Raw genomic sequence first — 15,486 nt, 5'->3', positions numbered from 1 at the left:
ACGGGCTCTCCTGGCTCTTCCCAGATCAGCCTCAAACCTTCCGCTACCCCTTCCGTCTCTGCCTTGTCAGAAAGTTTAACAGAGAAGGGAGTAAAGGGAGAGTGGGTTGTTGCTGGCGCTTATTGCGCGCATGCGCAGCTTCCACTCTCGATCTTCTTTTGGCGCCGCGAGCCAGTGAGAGTCCATGAGAAATTTCTCGGCGGCGCGGAACATGCGCGCCACTTCCGGCCGGGCTCCTAACAACGGGGGAGGCTAGTAACCAGGGAGGGGGGGATGGCGGAGCGGGCGCCGGAGCCCGAGGCGGAGGCGGAGGCTGAGGCGGGCGCGGGCGGGGAGGTGGCCGCCGAGGAGGGCGCGGCGGGCCGCAAGGCGCGGGGCCGCCCGCGGCTCACGGAGTCGGACCGGGCCCGGCGGCGGCTCGAGTCCCGGAAGAAGTACGACGTGCGGCGCGTGTACCTGGGCGAGGCGCACGGGCCCTGGGTGGACCTGCGGCGCCGCAGCGGCTGGAGCGACGCCAAGCTCGCCGCCTACCTCATCTCGCTGGAGCGCGGCCAACGTAGCAGCCGCCACGGGTGAGGGGGCCCGGCCCAACGGAGGGAGGGCGCGAGGGAGGAGACGCCCCCATCCCCCGCTGAGCCTGGTCCCGCCCCCTCCGCCCTCAGGGCCCCGCCCCTGGCACCTGTGAACCCCGCCCAGCGCCCCGACTGCCGGCCTGGGTCTCTGACTGCTGGTCCTGGGACGCGCCTGGCTCGCGGCCCCGCCTTCCTTCGCTCCGACTGCCCAATCCTAGGATACGCCCAGCCTCTCGACCCGCCTCCTGGGCGCTTGGCCCTGCCCCCTAGAGCTCTGGCTGCCCAATCCTGGTACGGGCCCCACCTCCAAGCATTCTAACGGCCCAGTCCCTGGAAGGGCGGCCCCGCCTCCTGAGCCCTGAGGGGCCCGAGGTCCCTGCTGGTCCCCGGCATGTCACATGCCTCATTCCCTAAAACTCCCACAATGTAGCCTGGGGCTGTGACTGGACACCCCGGGCCACCCAGCCCTACCCCTCATGAGGTTCTGGTGACCCACCTGGGACTGCGTGTGGCCCCATTCCCACACTGGAATGGGGCCACTGGGGAGGCCCCACACTCCCAGAGCACCCCTCACAATCCAGATCTCACTCCCCTAAATCTCTTGGCTCTTGGGGAACACCTCTGCCCAGGGAGACTCAGGTGAAGAGGAAACCCCGAGTTAGCTGCTCAGGTGGAGGGCAGAGGCCTTTGCATAATCTGAATCTCGAGAATGAGCAGTAATGGAAGGAATATTTCTCTTCTTGCCTTATAGATTGATGTGATGATTAAATGAGTTAAAATACAGCAGAGGGCCTCAAACGGTGCCAGGCACATAGTGAGCAGTCCGGATATTAGCTGTCATGATGATGTTTGTTTCCTGTCACAAACAGTGCTGCAACAAAACCCTTGTTCTGCCCTGGTTTTCACTTGTATACATTCACATGTTTCTCTCAGGGGAGATTCTGAGGGCCAAGAATCAACCAGAACCTGTTGAATTGTACCCACCCCCTCCCCAGGGTGGCAGGCTGGTTTATATGCCCAAGAGCAGGGCAGGAAATGCTGGGAGCTTATAAAACTTCAAGCCAGAGTCCCAGCTATTGGAGTTTCTGATTCAGTTAGTCTGGGTGGAGTTGCAGACCCTGTATTTTTTTCTGAAGAGCTTCCAGGGAGACTTGATGTACAGCTGGAGTTGAGAACCACTGACCAGAGGGAGCCCCTGGAGGTTCCGAAGCTGAAAGTGGTATTTACAGAAGCTTGTCTGGCTGAGCTGGAGGTGTGTGGGAGCTGTGCAGGACCGGGGCAGGGGCACTGAGACAACCCCAGGCAGTGTGTGGCAAAACCTGACCCTGGGGCACATGAGTAGTCAGGAAAATACACTAAGGGATATTTATTCCTTCAAACTGCATGGCAGTTCTGTGTGGGAGGCACTGTGGTTACCCCCACTTCACAGATGGGAAAACTGAGGCCCAGAGGGGACCAATCCTGCTTGAGGTCACATAGCCAGTCAGTAGCAGAGATAAGACTTGAACTTGGATCTGACTGACGCCAAGTCTGTCTCCACCACGATGTGGCATTCCCCGCACCCCAGCCGTGGCGAGGCTATGAATGGGTGGAGGTGGTCATGGGTGTTTGGATTTGGGTTTGGGTGAGGATCTAGGCAGCCAGCCTGGCCCCTTGGAGGGGAGGTGGAGCCTTGGGAGGCTCCCGGGATGGTACAAGGGGACATGGATTCCTGGGCAGAGGGCAGAGCCTGGGCAGGAGCCCCAAGGAGCTGTCCTGGGCTAGACATGGGGTGTTGGGGCTGAGGATTGCTATCAGGCTGGACAAGAGTCACTTAGGGTAGGCGGTGGAGCTGAGGAGAGACCCTGGACTGGTTGTCAGGACGTTGGTGGCAAGAGCGTGGCCCCAACCACAGCGAGGAGACCCGTGTTCCAGTGCCTGGCTCTGTGATAATACTGAGAATCATAATGGTCATCGTTACCATTTGCTGAGTGATTCTTAATTACCAGGCTCTTTACAATGCGTGACCCCACGCCAACCCCATGAGGAAGGTACTGTTTTGAGCCCACACTACACATGGGGAAACTGAGGCACAGGGAGGCAGGGTTACTCACCCAGGGTCACAGAGCCTGCTGCTGTGGTTTAGAAGAGGAAGAGCAGGGAAGCAGTCTGAGTCAGGTGGGCAGGTCCTGAAGCATGGTGGCAGGAAGGCAAAGGGAGGCCCTAGCAGGTCCAGGAGAGATGGCTCCAAAGCACCTGCGTGGAGCCTGTGCTGGGTCACAGCTGAGTGTGCCATGTAGGGTCAGGAACCTGCTTGGCAGATCTGGTGGCCATCCTGGTGTGGGAGGCCATGGGGGCCCCTGGCCTTAGGGTCTGGCCCTGCCCTGGGCTCCCCAAGGCCATGGCTCACTGGGACACACAGTCAGGGTATTGGGACCCAGGCAGAGCGAGGAAGGCCCTAGAGGTAGGCGGACATGATGGCGTGGCCTTTGGGCCTGAGCTGGCTGCAGGGTCAGGACCCTCATAGAGCAGGCAGTTAGGGCCCAACCATCTCCCCAGGGCTCTGGGCCAGCCTCAGGACCAGGATCTGCAGGTCCTTGGAGGGGGTAGTCCAAAGTCAACTCCATGACTGTTCTACTGGGTAACAAATGACCACAGACTTAGTGGCTTTAAAACCCCACAGATTTATCATCTCACATTTCTGCAGGTCAGGAATCTGGCACATTTTAGCTGGCTCCTCAAGTCAGGGTCTCAGGAGGCTGAAATCAAGTTATCAGCACGCCACAACGTCACCTAGAAGCTCGCCCAGGGAAAGATCTGCTTCTAGACTTGTTCAGAGCATTGGCAGAATCCATTTCCTCCGGGCTATACGGCTGGGGTCCCTGCGGTCTTGTTGACCATCAGCTGGGACTGCTCTCAGCTCCACAAGGTCGTTCTCAGGTCCTGGTCCCTCACAGGCCCCCTCATGCTCTCAGCCCCCAGTCTCTGACTTCAGCAGGGCCCTTTTAAAGGCTCCCCTGATTAGGTCAGGCTCCCCGAATAAGCTCTCTCTTGATAATCCACTCCCCAGCCACGGGATCCTGGGCAGGCGGCTTTACCCTCAGGGCCTCAGTTTCCCACTCCGTGAGGTGGTTCATGACAGTAGACCCCTGCCAGGGCTGCTGTTGGTGCAGGAGAGCCCAAGTGAAGGGGCAGGGGAAGTAGACCTGGCCCAGGAAGCGGAAGCCCACATTCTACCCCAGCAGGATTGGCATGTCATCATCCATCAGGCCCCAAGCTCACTCCCCGCTGCCCCCTCTCTCTGTTACAGGAAGCCTTGGGAGCAAGTCCCCAAAAAGCCAAAGCGGAAGAAAAGTAAGTGGCGCTGCAACCAGGGTGGAGGTGGCGTTGGGAGTAAGTTGCTTTGTGGTTGGTTCCCTCCCTCCCTCAGGGACCGCTTGTGGAGGGTCCGCGTGTGCCAGGAGCCGTGCAGTCCGGGACAGACCCAGCCCTGCCCTCCCAGAGCCCGCAGTCTCATAGGAAAGACAGGGGACAGGCTGAGCAGGGCTGTGGTGGGGAAGTAGAGGCACGGGGGGGCCCAGAGGAGGGGTCTGACCCAGCCTGGGTCGGGGGTGGGGATGGGATAGGAAGGGTTGGAGGGGCCCCGAACCTGTGCTGTGCCCACCGGGGGTGCTCTCATCATCCCCATCTGACACAGAAAGGCTGAGTCACTGCCCCAGGCTGCACAGCCAGAAAGTGGCCGGGCCAAACTGCAAACCCAGGACCACGTGTCTCCCGAGGGGTCCCCTTTGCTCCTCTGCTCTCCTGCCCGGTGCGTGGGAGTCAGCCGGGGAAGAGCCAGGCAGAGCAGAGGGAGCAGCTTGTGCCCAGGCCTAAAGGGCGTGTGCTGTGCCAGGCTCAAGGGGAGCCGGGCGAGGGCAGTCGGAGCAGAGGCTGGAGTGCGTACTCCCACCCCCTGAGCACGGCCCCTGAGCCCTGGGCTGTGGGTCCCAGGCCATGTCCAGCAGGGTGAGGGCCGGTGGTCCAGGGACGGCCGTCTGATGGCAGTGAGCCCCTCTACTTATCACGGTGCTCAGAGGCAGAAGCCGAGCTAAGACTGAGACCCCCAGGCCGAGAGGTATGTCCTTGGTCCCCCCGGCCCCGTCATCTCCCAGCCCGGAAGGTCAGGGGCACACCTTCAGAGCTGAGTGAAGGGCGAGGGGCAAGGCAGGTGTCTAGAGGAAGAGGGCACAGCCCTTGCAGAGGTCCTGAGGCAGGGCCATACTTGCCTAGTTTAGGAACAGGGAGGAGACCCTGAGGCTCGAGTGGAGTGATCCAGGACAGCAGCAGCAGGAGGTGACAGGGCAGAACACACAGGGCCTGGTGAACCTCAGGGAGGACTTTGGCTCTTACCCCCATTGAGGTGGGAGCCCTGGTGGATTTTTTCTTTTGGCTGCATTGGGTCTTCGTTGCTGCGTGCGGGCTTTCTCTAGTTGCGGCGAGCGGGGGCTACTCTTCCTTGCGGTGCACGGGCTTCTCATTGCAGTATCTTCTCTTGTTGCAGAGCAACAGGCTCTAGGCGCACGGCTTCAGTAGTTGTGGTGCACAGGCTCAGTATTTGTGGCTCGTGGGCTTAGTTGCTCCACGGCACGTGGGATCTTCCCGGACCAGGGCTCGAACCCCTGTCCCCCGCATTGGCAGGCAGAGTCTTAACCACTGCGCCACCAGGGAAGTCTGCCCTGGTGGATTTTGAGTAGAGAAGGGATGTGGCCCTGACTCAAGTGTTCAGAGACGCCCTCTGTCAGCTGCCGCGGGCAAGGGTGAGAGCTGGGAGACTAGGGCAGAGGGACTGAGCTGGTGCAGGCGGGAGACGCTGAGTTGATGAGGACGATTATAACTGTAACTAACAGCTGACAGTCGTTGCGTGAGCACCTGCCATACACCAGGCTTTATTATGTATATGACTTGACTCAAACAATGAGGACATTCCCTGCCAGTCTCTGTTGTCTCCGGGGCAGGTCTCACATCTCTGAGCCTCAGTTTCCTCATCTGTAAACTGGGGACAGGCCTGGATAATACTCAGGAGGGTGTCTCAACCCCCAGAGCTATAAGACCCATGTGGTTCTGGGGTCCGTGCTGCCCAGAGAGGGTGGTAGGGGTGAGCCGTGCCCCTCATGCCTGCCCGTGCCCCACGTGCGCAGGGCGGCGACGCAACGTAAACTGCCTGAAGAACGTGGTGATCTGGTACGAGGACCACAAGCACCGCTGCCCCTACGAGCCACACCTCGCCGAGCTGGACCCCACCTTTGGCCTGTACACCACGGCTGTGTGGCAGTGCGAGGCTGGGCACCGCTACTTCCAAGACCTGCACTCGCCCCTGAAGCCGCTCAGCGACTCAGACCCTGAGAGTGACAAAGGTGGGTCTGCGAGGGGAGGGCTCACGGTGGCCTCCAGTGTTTGGGGCTCTACAGCCCCTCATGGGCCCTGCCAGCCTCAGGCCAGCGTCGCGGACCTCACAGCAGCTGACATGGCCCTGGCTCTGGATGGCCTTGCAGTCTTTGAGCCCTTGCAGAGCCCAAGAGCTGGTCCCCATTTTGCGGAGGGACAGCCAAGGTGCGGCGCAGTTTGCTCATCTGGGCCTGAGGTCAGTCACAGGCAGGGCTGAGGTCCAGGAACCTGGCTCAGCGGCTGGAGGGACAGGCAGGTGCTGGGCCTCTCCTGGCCTCTTTGTTCTCCTTTACATCCTCCGGCTCTCTCTCAGGCTCTGCACTGTCTCTCGCAGCCTCACCCTATTTCCCGCCCTCCAGCCTGTTCTCCTCCTTACACCCCGTTCTCTGCTCTTGAGCTTTCTCTTGTTCCTGATCCTCCCCTTTCACCTTTCTGTGTTTCATCCTCTCTCTCTCTCTCTCTCTCTCTCTCTCTCTCTCTCTCTCTCTCTCTCTCGCATCTCCTTTCGTTTTCTCTCTTCTTCCCACTGTCTCTCCTCCATCTCACTCTCTCACTCCCATTTTCATCCCTTTCTCTCTCCTCCACACCACGGCCCCACCGTCCCCATCTCTCACTGCCCAGCCCCTCCCCTGCCATCCCACATTGGTCACACACACATGTGAGCTGGAGTCCTTCTCAGGACTGGGAGGGACTCATTTATGAAGGTCCAATTGGCCCTGGTAGGGGAGCAGAGGAGATGCCATGGGTGGTGAGGGGCTGCCCGCCTGCCTCGGGGGCTTGGCATCAGGGGGAGCATGGGGCCCTCTGCCAGGCACCCTGCCGGAGCTGAGGGTGGGGTCAGTTACCAGGGCTGAGCCCGCGCTGGCAGGCATCTCTGAGCAGGTGGCATCCCAGCTGGCCGAGGGGAAGCCGTGGGCGAGAGGTGTTCCAGGTGGGCACCCCAGCCAACGGCTGTCCCGTTGTGTGTCAGCCAGGCTCCCAGTGTGCAGCCAGCCCCTCAGCCGTCTTGTCCTCCCGACTCCAGGCCCTGCCCCAAACCACCCTGAATCCTCCGCAGCCTAATGACAGCCCTGTCATTAGCAGTCGAGGAAACCGAGGCCCTGGGAGTAATGTGACTGGCCCATCTGGCACTGGGTCTGGCTGGGATGGGGGTGGCACCCAGAGGAGTCCCCTGACAGCCCAACCCAACTCTGATACCAGTGCCCTCTGGATCTGGGCTCTCAGGAATGAATGCTGGAATCGATTAGCCAGATCTTCTGTGAGGGAGTGGCTGTGTCCCTGTCCCAGCCTGGTCCCTCCGCAGCACCCTTATCAGTTCTCTGCCGAGGGCGGCCCTGCCACCTCGCACTCAGTAAGAAGACCTCGCAGCAGGACTGTGGGAGGCCGGTGGGTGCCCTGCCAATTCTGTCATTAATGTCGTTATCAACTGGCAAGAAGTCCAACGTCGGCTTAACAGCCGGACATTGTAATTGGGGATCCAGGCACAGGCCCTGGCCGTGCCCCCAACTCACTAGGCAACTGCCCCTCCTTCATAGCGGAGCCACGGGGCTCAATCCACCCTGCAGATTACAGGGTGTTAGAAGGAGGGGCGATCCCCCTACCCTGCCCCTGCTGCTGCCCCAGGGCTGAGTCAGGGATGGGGTGTTAGGATAATAACGATAATGGGAAACACTGATAGGGTGCTTACTGTAAGTTCTGCTGTCCTATTTACTCATTAAATACCCCAAACAGCCCCTGAGTAGGTACCAAGTTATCCCCAGGCCCAGAGAGGTTATAAGGCACCCCCCCTTCACACAGCTGGAGGAGTGGGCACCAGGATCCCGCCCCGGCAGTCAGCCTGCACTCTCCATGTGACCTTCTGGGAGTGTAGAACACGTAGTACCCAGACAGCACACCCAAACTGTGTCACGAGTGTGTGTAACTTAAGGGGCAGGCATTCATTTTTCCTGTCCCCAGTTTCTCCCTGCTTGCAGACATTAGCACCAACCACCTGGGTAAGATGCCAGCCCTCTTGGCCTTCATCACAGCCTTGGTCATGGGTTCATTCATTTTTATAAACGTGCACTCAATGTGTACCAAGCAGCACTGTGTACCTGGGCACTGGGGCCTGTGCACAGGGACCCCCATCCTTGTGGAGTTTACGGTATAAAGGGGAAGCAGACAGTAAACAAGATAAACAAGTAAAATCTAGAGTGCAGTGGAAGGCGGTAAGTATTGGGGGGAAAATAAAGGAGAGAAAAGGGTGCTATTTGAGACCAAGTGGTCAGAGGCCTCCCTGAAAAAATACCATTTGAGGAAGGGTCTGATGGAGGTGAAGGAGGGAGCCCACGCAGGTGTCTGAGAAAAGAGGGTTCAGGCAGAGAGAGTGGCGAGTGCAGAGGCCCTGAGGCAGAAACCTGCCTAGTGTCCCTGGGCACAGAAGGGAGGTCAGTGGGGCTGGAGAGGAGGTGACAGGGGCACATGTTCAGGCTGTGTGGCCATGGTGAGGGCTTTGGCTGCTATGCCAAGTGAGTTGGGAAGGGCGTTAACTGAGGTAAGACCAGCTGCCGAGATAGACGCACCCCAGCTCCTGTGACCCAACACAGCTCACTTCCCCCCGCATTCCGGTGAGACTCAGCTGTATTGCATACCTAATGGCAAAGGATGCTGGGACATGTAGTCCACCAGGTGTCAGGAGGAAGAGACGGGTTTGGTGAGCAGCTGGCCTATCTCTTCCACAGGAAGTGATGAGCAGATTCTCAGTCAAAGAGGGACGTGACCTGAGCAGGTGTTCACAGGCTCCCCCTGGCCAGTGAGGGGAGGACAGACTTGGGGGTGGGCAAGGATGGGAGCGGGGGCACCCAGAAGAAGGAACTGCATGGTCCTGGCAGAGGGCTGGCGGGGCTGTGACCAGGGTGTGCGGGGGAGGTAGGAGAAGCCGTCAGCCTGGGGATGTATTTTGGAAGCAGCGCCAACAGGTTTTGCTGACAGATTGGAAGTGGGTGTGAGAGAAAGGGAGAAGTCAAGGAGAGCCCCAGGACTTTGGCCTGAGCAACTGGAAGGGCAGAGCTGCCGCCCGCTGAGACGGGGGTGTCTGTGAGCCATGCAGCCTTTCTCTGAGGGAAGATTCGGAGCCTAGAGTCTGAGATGCCTGTAAGACCCCTCAGAGGGAGCAGTGGGGCGTGATGGACTGCAGCTCCGCGGGAGGTCCAGGCGAGAACTGTCCACTGGAGACACTGGGGTATGGGTGGTGACGGTATAATAAAAATAGATGCAGGCAGACCTAGGCGATATTGCAGGTTTGATTCCAGACCACCACAATAAAGTGAATATCGAAATAAAAGGAGTCTCACGAACTTTTTGGTTTCCCAGTGCATATAAAAGTTATGTTTACACTATACTGTGGTCTATTAAGTGTGCAATAGCGTTGTGGGGAAAAAAAAGGTACATTCCTTAATTTAAAAATACTTTGTTGCTGGGGACTTCCCTGGCTGTCCAGTGGTTAGGACTCTGCATTCCCACTGCAGGGGGCACGGGTTCAATCCCTGGTCAGGGAACTAAGATCCTGCCTGCTGAGTATGCTGCTCGGCCAATGATAGATAGATAGATAGATAGATAGATAGATAGATAATAAAATTTTTAAAAATACTTTATTGCTAAAAAAATTCCACCATCATCTGAGCCTTCAGTGAGTGGCAATCCTTTTGCAATAGTAACATCAAAGATCATTGATCACAGGTCACCATAACAAATAGAATAATAATGAAAAAGTTTCAACGGTTACCAAAACGTGACCCAGAGTGATCAAATGCTGTTGGAAGAATGGCGCCAATAGACTTGCCCGAGGCAGGGTTGCCACAGACCTTCAGTTTGTAAACAGTGTTTGTAATGAGCCCCTTTCGCAAGAGGCCCCTTGGGAACACACCTGAGTCTAATGAAGTGACTCAGGGAGGGGCCCCTAGATAGCTTTACGATGGGGGCTGGTCCCCAGAAAGGCCAAACCCAGGGTTAGAGGGTGGCAGCTCTCAGCCCCACCCCCAGCCCCCAGGAGCAGATGGGGGCTAGAAACTGGGTTATAAAAACTCTTTTATTTATTTTTTATTTTTATTTTTTTGGCCACGCCGTGTGGCATGCAGGATCTTAGTTCCCCGACCAGGGATCGAACCCGTGCCCCCTGTTTTGGGAGCATGGAGTCTTAACCACTGGACCGCCAGGGAAGTCCCTATAAAAACTCTTAAACAGTGATCCGAGAGCTTCCAGGTCGGTGGACACGTTGAGGCGCTGGGAGATTTACGTGTCTGTAGAGAGCATGGCAGCTCCGTGGCAACCCCCAACCTCCCCCCGCCCCCCTACCGATTACCTTCCCTTGTATATCTGTTCATCCGGCCATTGCTGAGTTGTATCCTTTATAATAAAACTGTGATCAGAAGTAGAGCACTTTCTTGAGTTCTGTGAGTTGTTCTAGCAAATTACCAAAGCTGAGGAGGGCGCTGTGGGAACCTCTGCTTTATAGCCGGAAGTATGGGTGACCCGGGACTTGTGACTGAAATCTGAAGTGGGGGCAGCCTTGTGGGACTGAGCTCTTTAACCCTCAGGGTCTGACACTGTCTCCAGACAGATAGTGTCAGAACTGAATCGAATTGTTGGACACCCAGCTGGTGTCAAGGATGAGGGTGGTATGAGCCTGGTGGATACCCTGGGATGAGTGGAGCGCTGAGGAGAGGCCCCAGTGAGAGCCTCCCAGGCCCATAAGAACAGAAGAGGCTGAGCAGGGGCCACCAGGGAGGAGCCAGGAACCTGAGTGTGGGTCTGGAGGCTGAGTCAGGAGAGCATCTCAAGGAGTAGGGCCGGCTGTGGAGGATATGGACCGAGCTGACCGCTCTTATGGGGGTAGGGGAGTCACAGTGCTCAGCCCCCGGGGAGCCTTCAAGCAATACCAGCTGCTGCCGCCACTGTCGTAACTGTCCCCTCTCCTCTGTCACCACAGTGGGCAATGGCCTGGTGGCCGGCAGCTCTGACTCGTCCAGCTCCAGCTCCGGCTCCGAGGAGCCCCCTGAGGGCCAGCAGGCCAAGGCGACAGTGGCGATGGCGGCAGTTACCCCCACCAGCCCAGCGGGCAGCAGCGGGCTCATCACACAGGAGGGCATGCACATCCCCTTCGATGTCCACCACGTGGAGAGCCTGGCTGAGCAGGGCACCCCACTGTGCCCCAACCCGGCCAGCAGCGGGCCCGAAGCCCTGGAGACAGTGGTGTGCGTGCCGGTGCCCGTGCAAGTGGGCCCGGGCCCTAGCACCCTCTTTGAGAACATGCCCCAGGAGGCACTGGGTGAGGTGGTGGCCAGCTGTCCCATGCCAGGCATGGTGCCCGGTTCACAGGTGATCATCATTGCCGGCCCTGGCTACGATGCCCTCACAGCCGAGGGCATCCACCTCAACGTGGCAGCAGGCAACGGTGCCCCCGGAGGGGGCCTGGGTGATGAGGTGCCCTGCGCAATGATGGAGGGTGTGGCCGCCTACACCCAGACAGAGCCAGAGGGCAGCCAGCCCAGCACCGTGGAACCTGACGCCATGACAGGCATTGAGACCAAGAAAGGTCTGGGGGGCCGTGCCAGTCTGGGAGGTTGGGGGGGCCATGATGGGACCTGGGAAGGGGAGGGCGAGTAATGGCCCCAGAGGAAGCTCCTCAGCAGCCTTAGTCCCCATGGACACTCACCCTGTGTCCACCCCCGTAGAGAAGGAGGACCTGCACGTGCTCAAGAAGGAAAAGGAGGAGCCGGTGGCCCCAGAACTGGCAGAGCTGGCTGCGACGGTGCCTGAGAGCGCAGAGCCCGAGGCAGAGGCGGACGGGGAGGAGCTGGACGGCAGCGACATGTCAGCCATCATCTATGAGATCCCCAAGGAGCCCGAGAAGTGGGTGCTGGGGCAGGCGGGGGAGAGGAGGGACGAGGAGCGGCCCTCGGGCCCGCAGCCCTCCTGGTGTCAGAGCCCCGACGCCATGGGCCCTTCCCCTCCAGGAGGCGGCGAAGCAAGCGATCGCGGGTGATGGACGCCGATGGCCTGCTTGAGATGTTCCACTGCCCTTACGAGGGCTGCAGCCAGGTCTACGTGGCCCTCAGCAGCTTCCAGGTGAGGCCGCCATCCAAGTGGGCTGGGTGGGACTGCTTCTGTGTCGGGCTGCCTGCGCGCTGGGTCTGGGCAGTGCGGCTCGTGGAGGGCCCCACCCGGCCCCTCCAGGTGCCACTGGCCTGCCTGCCGTGCACCCACCCAGCCCCAGGTGATCTCAGCCTCAGCCACAGAGAGGCAGCCGTCACCTCTGTGCCCTCCCCTCCTGCTCTCCAGCCCCAGCCATCCTGCCTCCTCAACCAGCCACAGCCTCTCTCTGCACACCCCGGGGGCCTGCCTGGTCCTGGTGGCTCCCCACAGACTACCCCTCTTCCAGCCGCCTGAACTCTTCCTGCCTTTGCCCAGGCCACCCTGTCAGCTCACGATGCTTCCTCTCCAAGCTCAACTGAGGACGCCCCTCCGCCAGGAAGCCCACCCTAGTCCCCCCAGCCCCGGGTCACTGCACTACCAGGACATACCTGCTGTTTGCCCTCTGAGGTCTGGACAGGGTGCCCTGAGAGCAGAGACAGGATCCCGTCACATGCCCACTCCTGGCGCAGGATGTGGCACCAGGAGAACTTTGGATTTGCCAAGTCATGTTTTCATTAAGCACGTGTTGAGCACCTACCGGGTGCCAGGCCTGGTGCTGGGCGCTGGAGCAGTTGTGCTAGTGAGTTAAAGAATGAAAGAACAAAAGAATGAATGACTCGGGGGCTGCCTGCTCCAGGCGCTAGGGGCAGCTTAGCACTATGCAAAGTGCCGCTGTGGGGCTGACAGCCCTGGACTCCGGTCCTAGCCCTGCCACTGCCCACCTGTGAGACACGGGCCAAACCACTAAGCCTCCAGAGCCTTAGTTTCCCCATCCACAAACTGGGCTCATGGCTGATCCCCTTCCCATGGTTCTGACAAGGCTGACTGATGCCCCAGCCCAGAGCCTGGCTGGAGTAGGTGCTCAGTAAGCTGCTCTTTGATCCCAGTTGTGCCCCTGGCCCCCGGCTCGGATCTGGGAGTCCCTGCTCAAGGGCAAGGGCACCCCTCTTCCTCTTCCTCTTCCAGGGAGGCCAGCCCTAGCTGGCCCTCATCTGTCCCCACCCTGGAGAGCTCCAGAGGCGGGCCCATGGCACCCGCAGCCCCACTCCTGCCCCTCTTGCCCCCAGAACCACGTCAACCTTGTGCATCGGAAAGGGAAGACCAAGGTGTGCCCTCACCCCGGCTGCGGCAAGAAGTTCTATTTATCCAACCACCTTCGGCGGCACATGATCATCCACTCAGGTCAGGCCGGGGAGGGGCTGGCAGCTTGAGCCAAAGGCACGGGGGCCTGGGCCTGGGAGCTGGGGCCGGGGCTGGGGCAGGCAGGCTGAAACCCAGACACGGACTGCCCCTCTCTGAGCCTCCTCTGTGTCCACCACAAGGGCTGGTGTGAGACGGTGGAAGTAAAGTGCTTGACTTAGGGCCCGCTGGGCACCTCCCAAGTAGTCAGTAAGCTGTCACTACACGGGTCACAGGGACATCTGCTATTCTAAGGCATGTGGAGCTGGGCAGGGGTTGGCTATCTCTTCCCCAACTTGGCCCTTGGCCTCCCCACTTCCATGAGCAATTCTCACGTGGGACTCAGTTCCAGGACTGAGGGGGGACAGTGAACCACCCCAGGTGGGCAGGGTGGGGAAGTGAACTTGGGCCAGGATTTCTGTTCCGTCTGCTCCAGGCGCCTCCTTAACCCAGGACACGGGGTGCGGGCCTCATGGGGAGCACTGGTGCCTATACCCAGCAGGAGGGCACGGCTTCAGGTTTTTCGAGAGGCTGGAACTTTGGATTTTTATGTGAGATCGCCCCAATATGTGAAACATTAGAGTCAAATTGAGCCCCACTTTAACTTGGCAGTTTGCACCCTGTGTACCTCAGGAATCCGAGTACGCATTCCTGCTCTGCCCAGTCGCGTTCCTGGGCAGCCTGCGAGCCTCGTGCGGGGCCGTAGCTGTCCTTTGTTCTAGCTGCCTTAGCTATTATAGTCGGTATTCGCGCCCAGAGGATGTGGGCTTTCGTCTGCCTGCGCCCAGAGGCCTTGCGCACTACTGGGTCTCGGCAATGCCGCAGTGACCCCACAAACCCCTCTCTCGACGGCGGCCTGCTCAGCCCCGCGTCTCCCCCAGGTGTCCGTGAATTCACCTGTGAAACCTGCGGCAAGTCCTTTAAGAGGAAAAACCACCTGGAGGTGCACCGGCGCACGCACACAGGCGAGACGCCTCTGCAGTGAGTGACGGGCTTCCCGCGAGGGGCTGGGAGGGCATCCGGGCCTGGACTCTCACAGGGCAGCTCCCAAGGGCGGGCGACGTCCCCAGTGTTGCATCTGTGGGGTTTTCAGAGTGCTCCCACCCCAGATGGTGCCCCGCCCCTTCCAGTGGTCTGCCCAGCCTTAGTGGTTGTGTCCCGCCCCCGAGGCGGCCCCTCCCCGGTGCTGCTCCCTTTTGCCCCGCCCTCTCTGACCCCGCACCGCCGGTGCCTCCCGCGTGCTCCCCTGCAGGTGCGAGATCTGTGGCTACCAGTGCCGACAGCGTGCGTCGCTCAACTGGCACATGAAGAAGCACACGGCCGAGGTGCAGTACAACTTCACGTGCGAGCGCTGCGGGAAGCGCTTCGAGAAGCTGGACAGCGTCAAGTTCCACACGCTCAAAAGCCACCCGGACCACAAGCCCGCCTGATCCACCCAACCACTAAACGCCCCTATTTATTCATCCCATCGGACACCATGCCCCAGTCTGCCGGGGCCGGGACAGCCGCGGCCAGCCGCCAGGACCTCGGGCCAGAAGGAGGCGCCTCTGCCCCGCTCCAGGGCTGGGCCCTCAGGGCAGGTCCCCCCGACCCCGCCCGAGTTTTGGAGCTGGCACCTGGGGCTGCACTGCTGGGACTGTGTCAAGAGAGCAGAACGAGATTAAAGAGCGAGAAAGGAGCTGCTCTTCCCCTAGGCCTGGATGATTGGGGGAAGGTGGGCCCCTCTCTGTCTCCAACCTGGTTCCTTCCCGAGCAAGACGGGGGCAGGGGCAGATGCCCCTACACACCAGACAGCGCTCCTGCCCTTTCCTGTCAACCTCCGCTCTGCCTCGGCTACCTGGGCCTGGCAACCCTAAACACCCCCTCCTTTGACAGGGTCAGGTGTGGAAGGTTGGGGGCCCTGGAGGCTACTGAACATGTCCCAGGTCTCAGGATCCTGACTCCCTCTCCTAATCCCTCATAGAACACTCATTCCTGGTTCTCAGAGAGCTCAGGGAGCAGTTGGGGAGATGTCCAGTAAACCCCTCAGTAAAACATCTACAGCTGTGACAAGCGCCGTGCAGAAAATAGAGTGATACGCTAGTTCCTGGGAGTGCTGTTCAGGTTGGTGGTCAGGGAGGGCCTCTCTGGGGAGGCCTTTGAGCATAGACCAGAATGA

At 59.6% G+C, this 15,486-nt stretch overlaps 1 protein-coding gene across 2 annotated transcripts; it reads left to right on the top strand.

Annotated features, from left to right (window-relative positions):
- Positions 1-137: 137 nt before the first annotated feature.
- Positions 138-15,355, top strand: ZNF653 (zinc finger protein 653). 2 transcript variants are annotated; one of them, XM_060007797.1, is made up of 9 exons: positions 138-572; positions 3,862-3,905; positions 5,732-5,947; positions 10,945-11,550; positions 11,690-11,867; positions 11,972-12,083; positions 13,217-13,331; positions 14,193-14,309; positions 14,581-15,355. In XM_060007797.1, exons 1-9 carry the CDS (start codon positions 274-276, stop codon positions 14,634-14,636), a joined length of 1,743 nt encoding a protein of 580 aa, XP_059863780.1. In that variant the 5' UTR covers positions 138-273; the 3' UTR covers positions 14,637-15,355. The 2 variants fall into 2 exon arrangements, with proteins under 2 accessions (XP_059863780.1, XP_059863779.1); XM_060007796.1 differs by having other exon boundaries at positions 14,210-14,309; positions 14,581-15,353.
- The last annotated feature ends 131 nt before the right edge of the window (positions 15,356-15,486 follow it).

This window comes from Delphinus delphis, chromosome 3, assembly GCF_949987515.2.
Source record: "Delphinus delphis chromosome 3, mDelDel1.2, whole genome shotgun sequence".
Taxonomy (NCBI): Eukaryota; Metazoa; Chordata; class Mammalia; order Artiodactyla; family Delphinidae; genus Delphinus; species Delphinus delphis.
The sequence above is the reverse complement of the archived record's forward strand: the minus strand, read 5'-3'. Positions and strand labels throughout refer to the sequence as shown.

Excerpts from the sequence above, each read along its gene's own strand:
- ZNF653 (XM_060007796.1), top strand. The coding sequence starts at position 274 with ATGGCGGAGCGGGCGCCGGAGCCCGAGGCGGAGGCGGAGGCTGAGGCG. Across the intron at positions 3,906-5,731 it reads AAAGCCAAAGCGGAAGAAAA|GGCGGCGACGCAACGTAAAC; the intron begins GTAAGTGGCGCT and ends CCACGTGCGCAG. Across the intron at positions 11,868-11,971 it reads ATCCCCAAGGAGCCCGAGAA|GAGGCGGCGAAGCAAGCGAT; the intron begins GTGGGTGCTGGG and ends CTTCCCCTCCAG.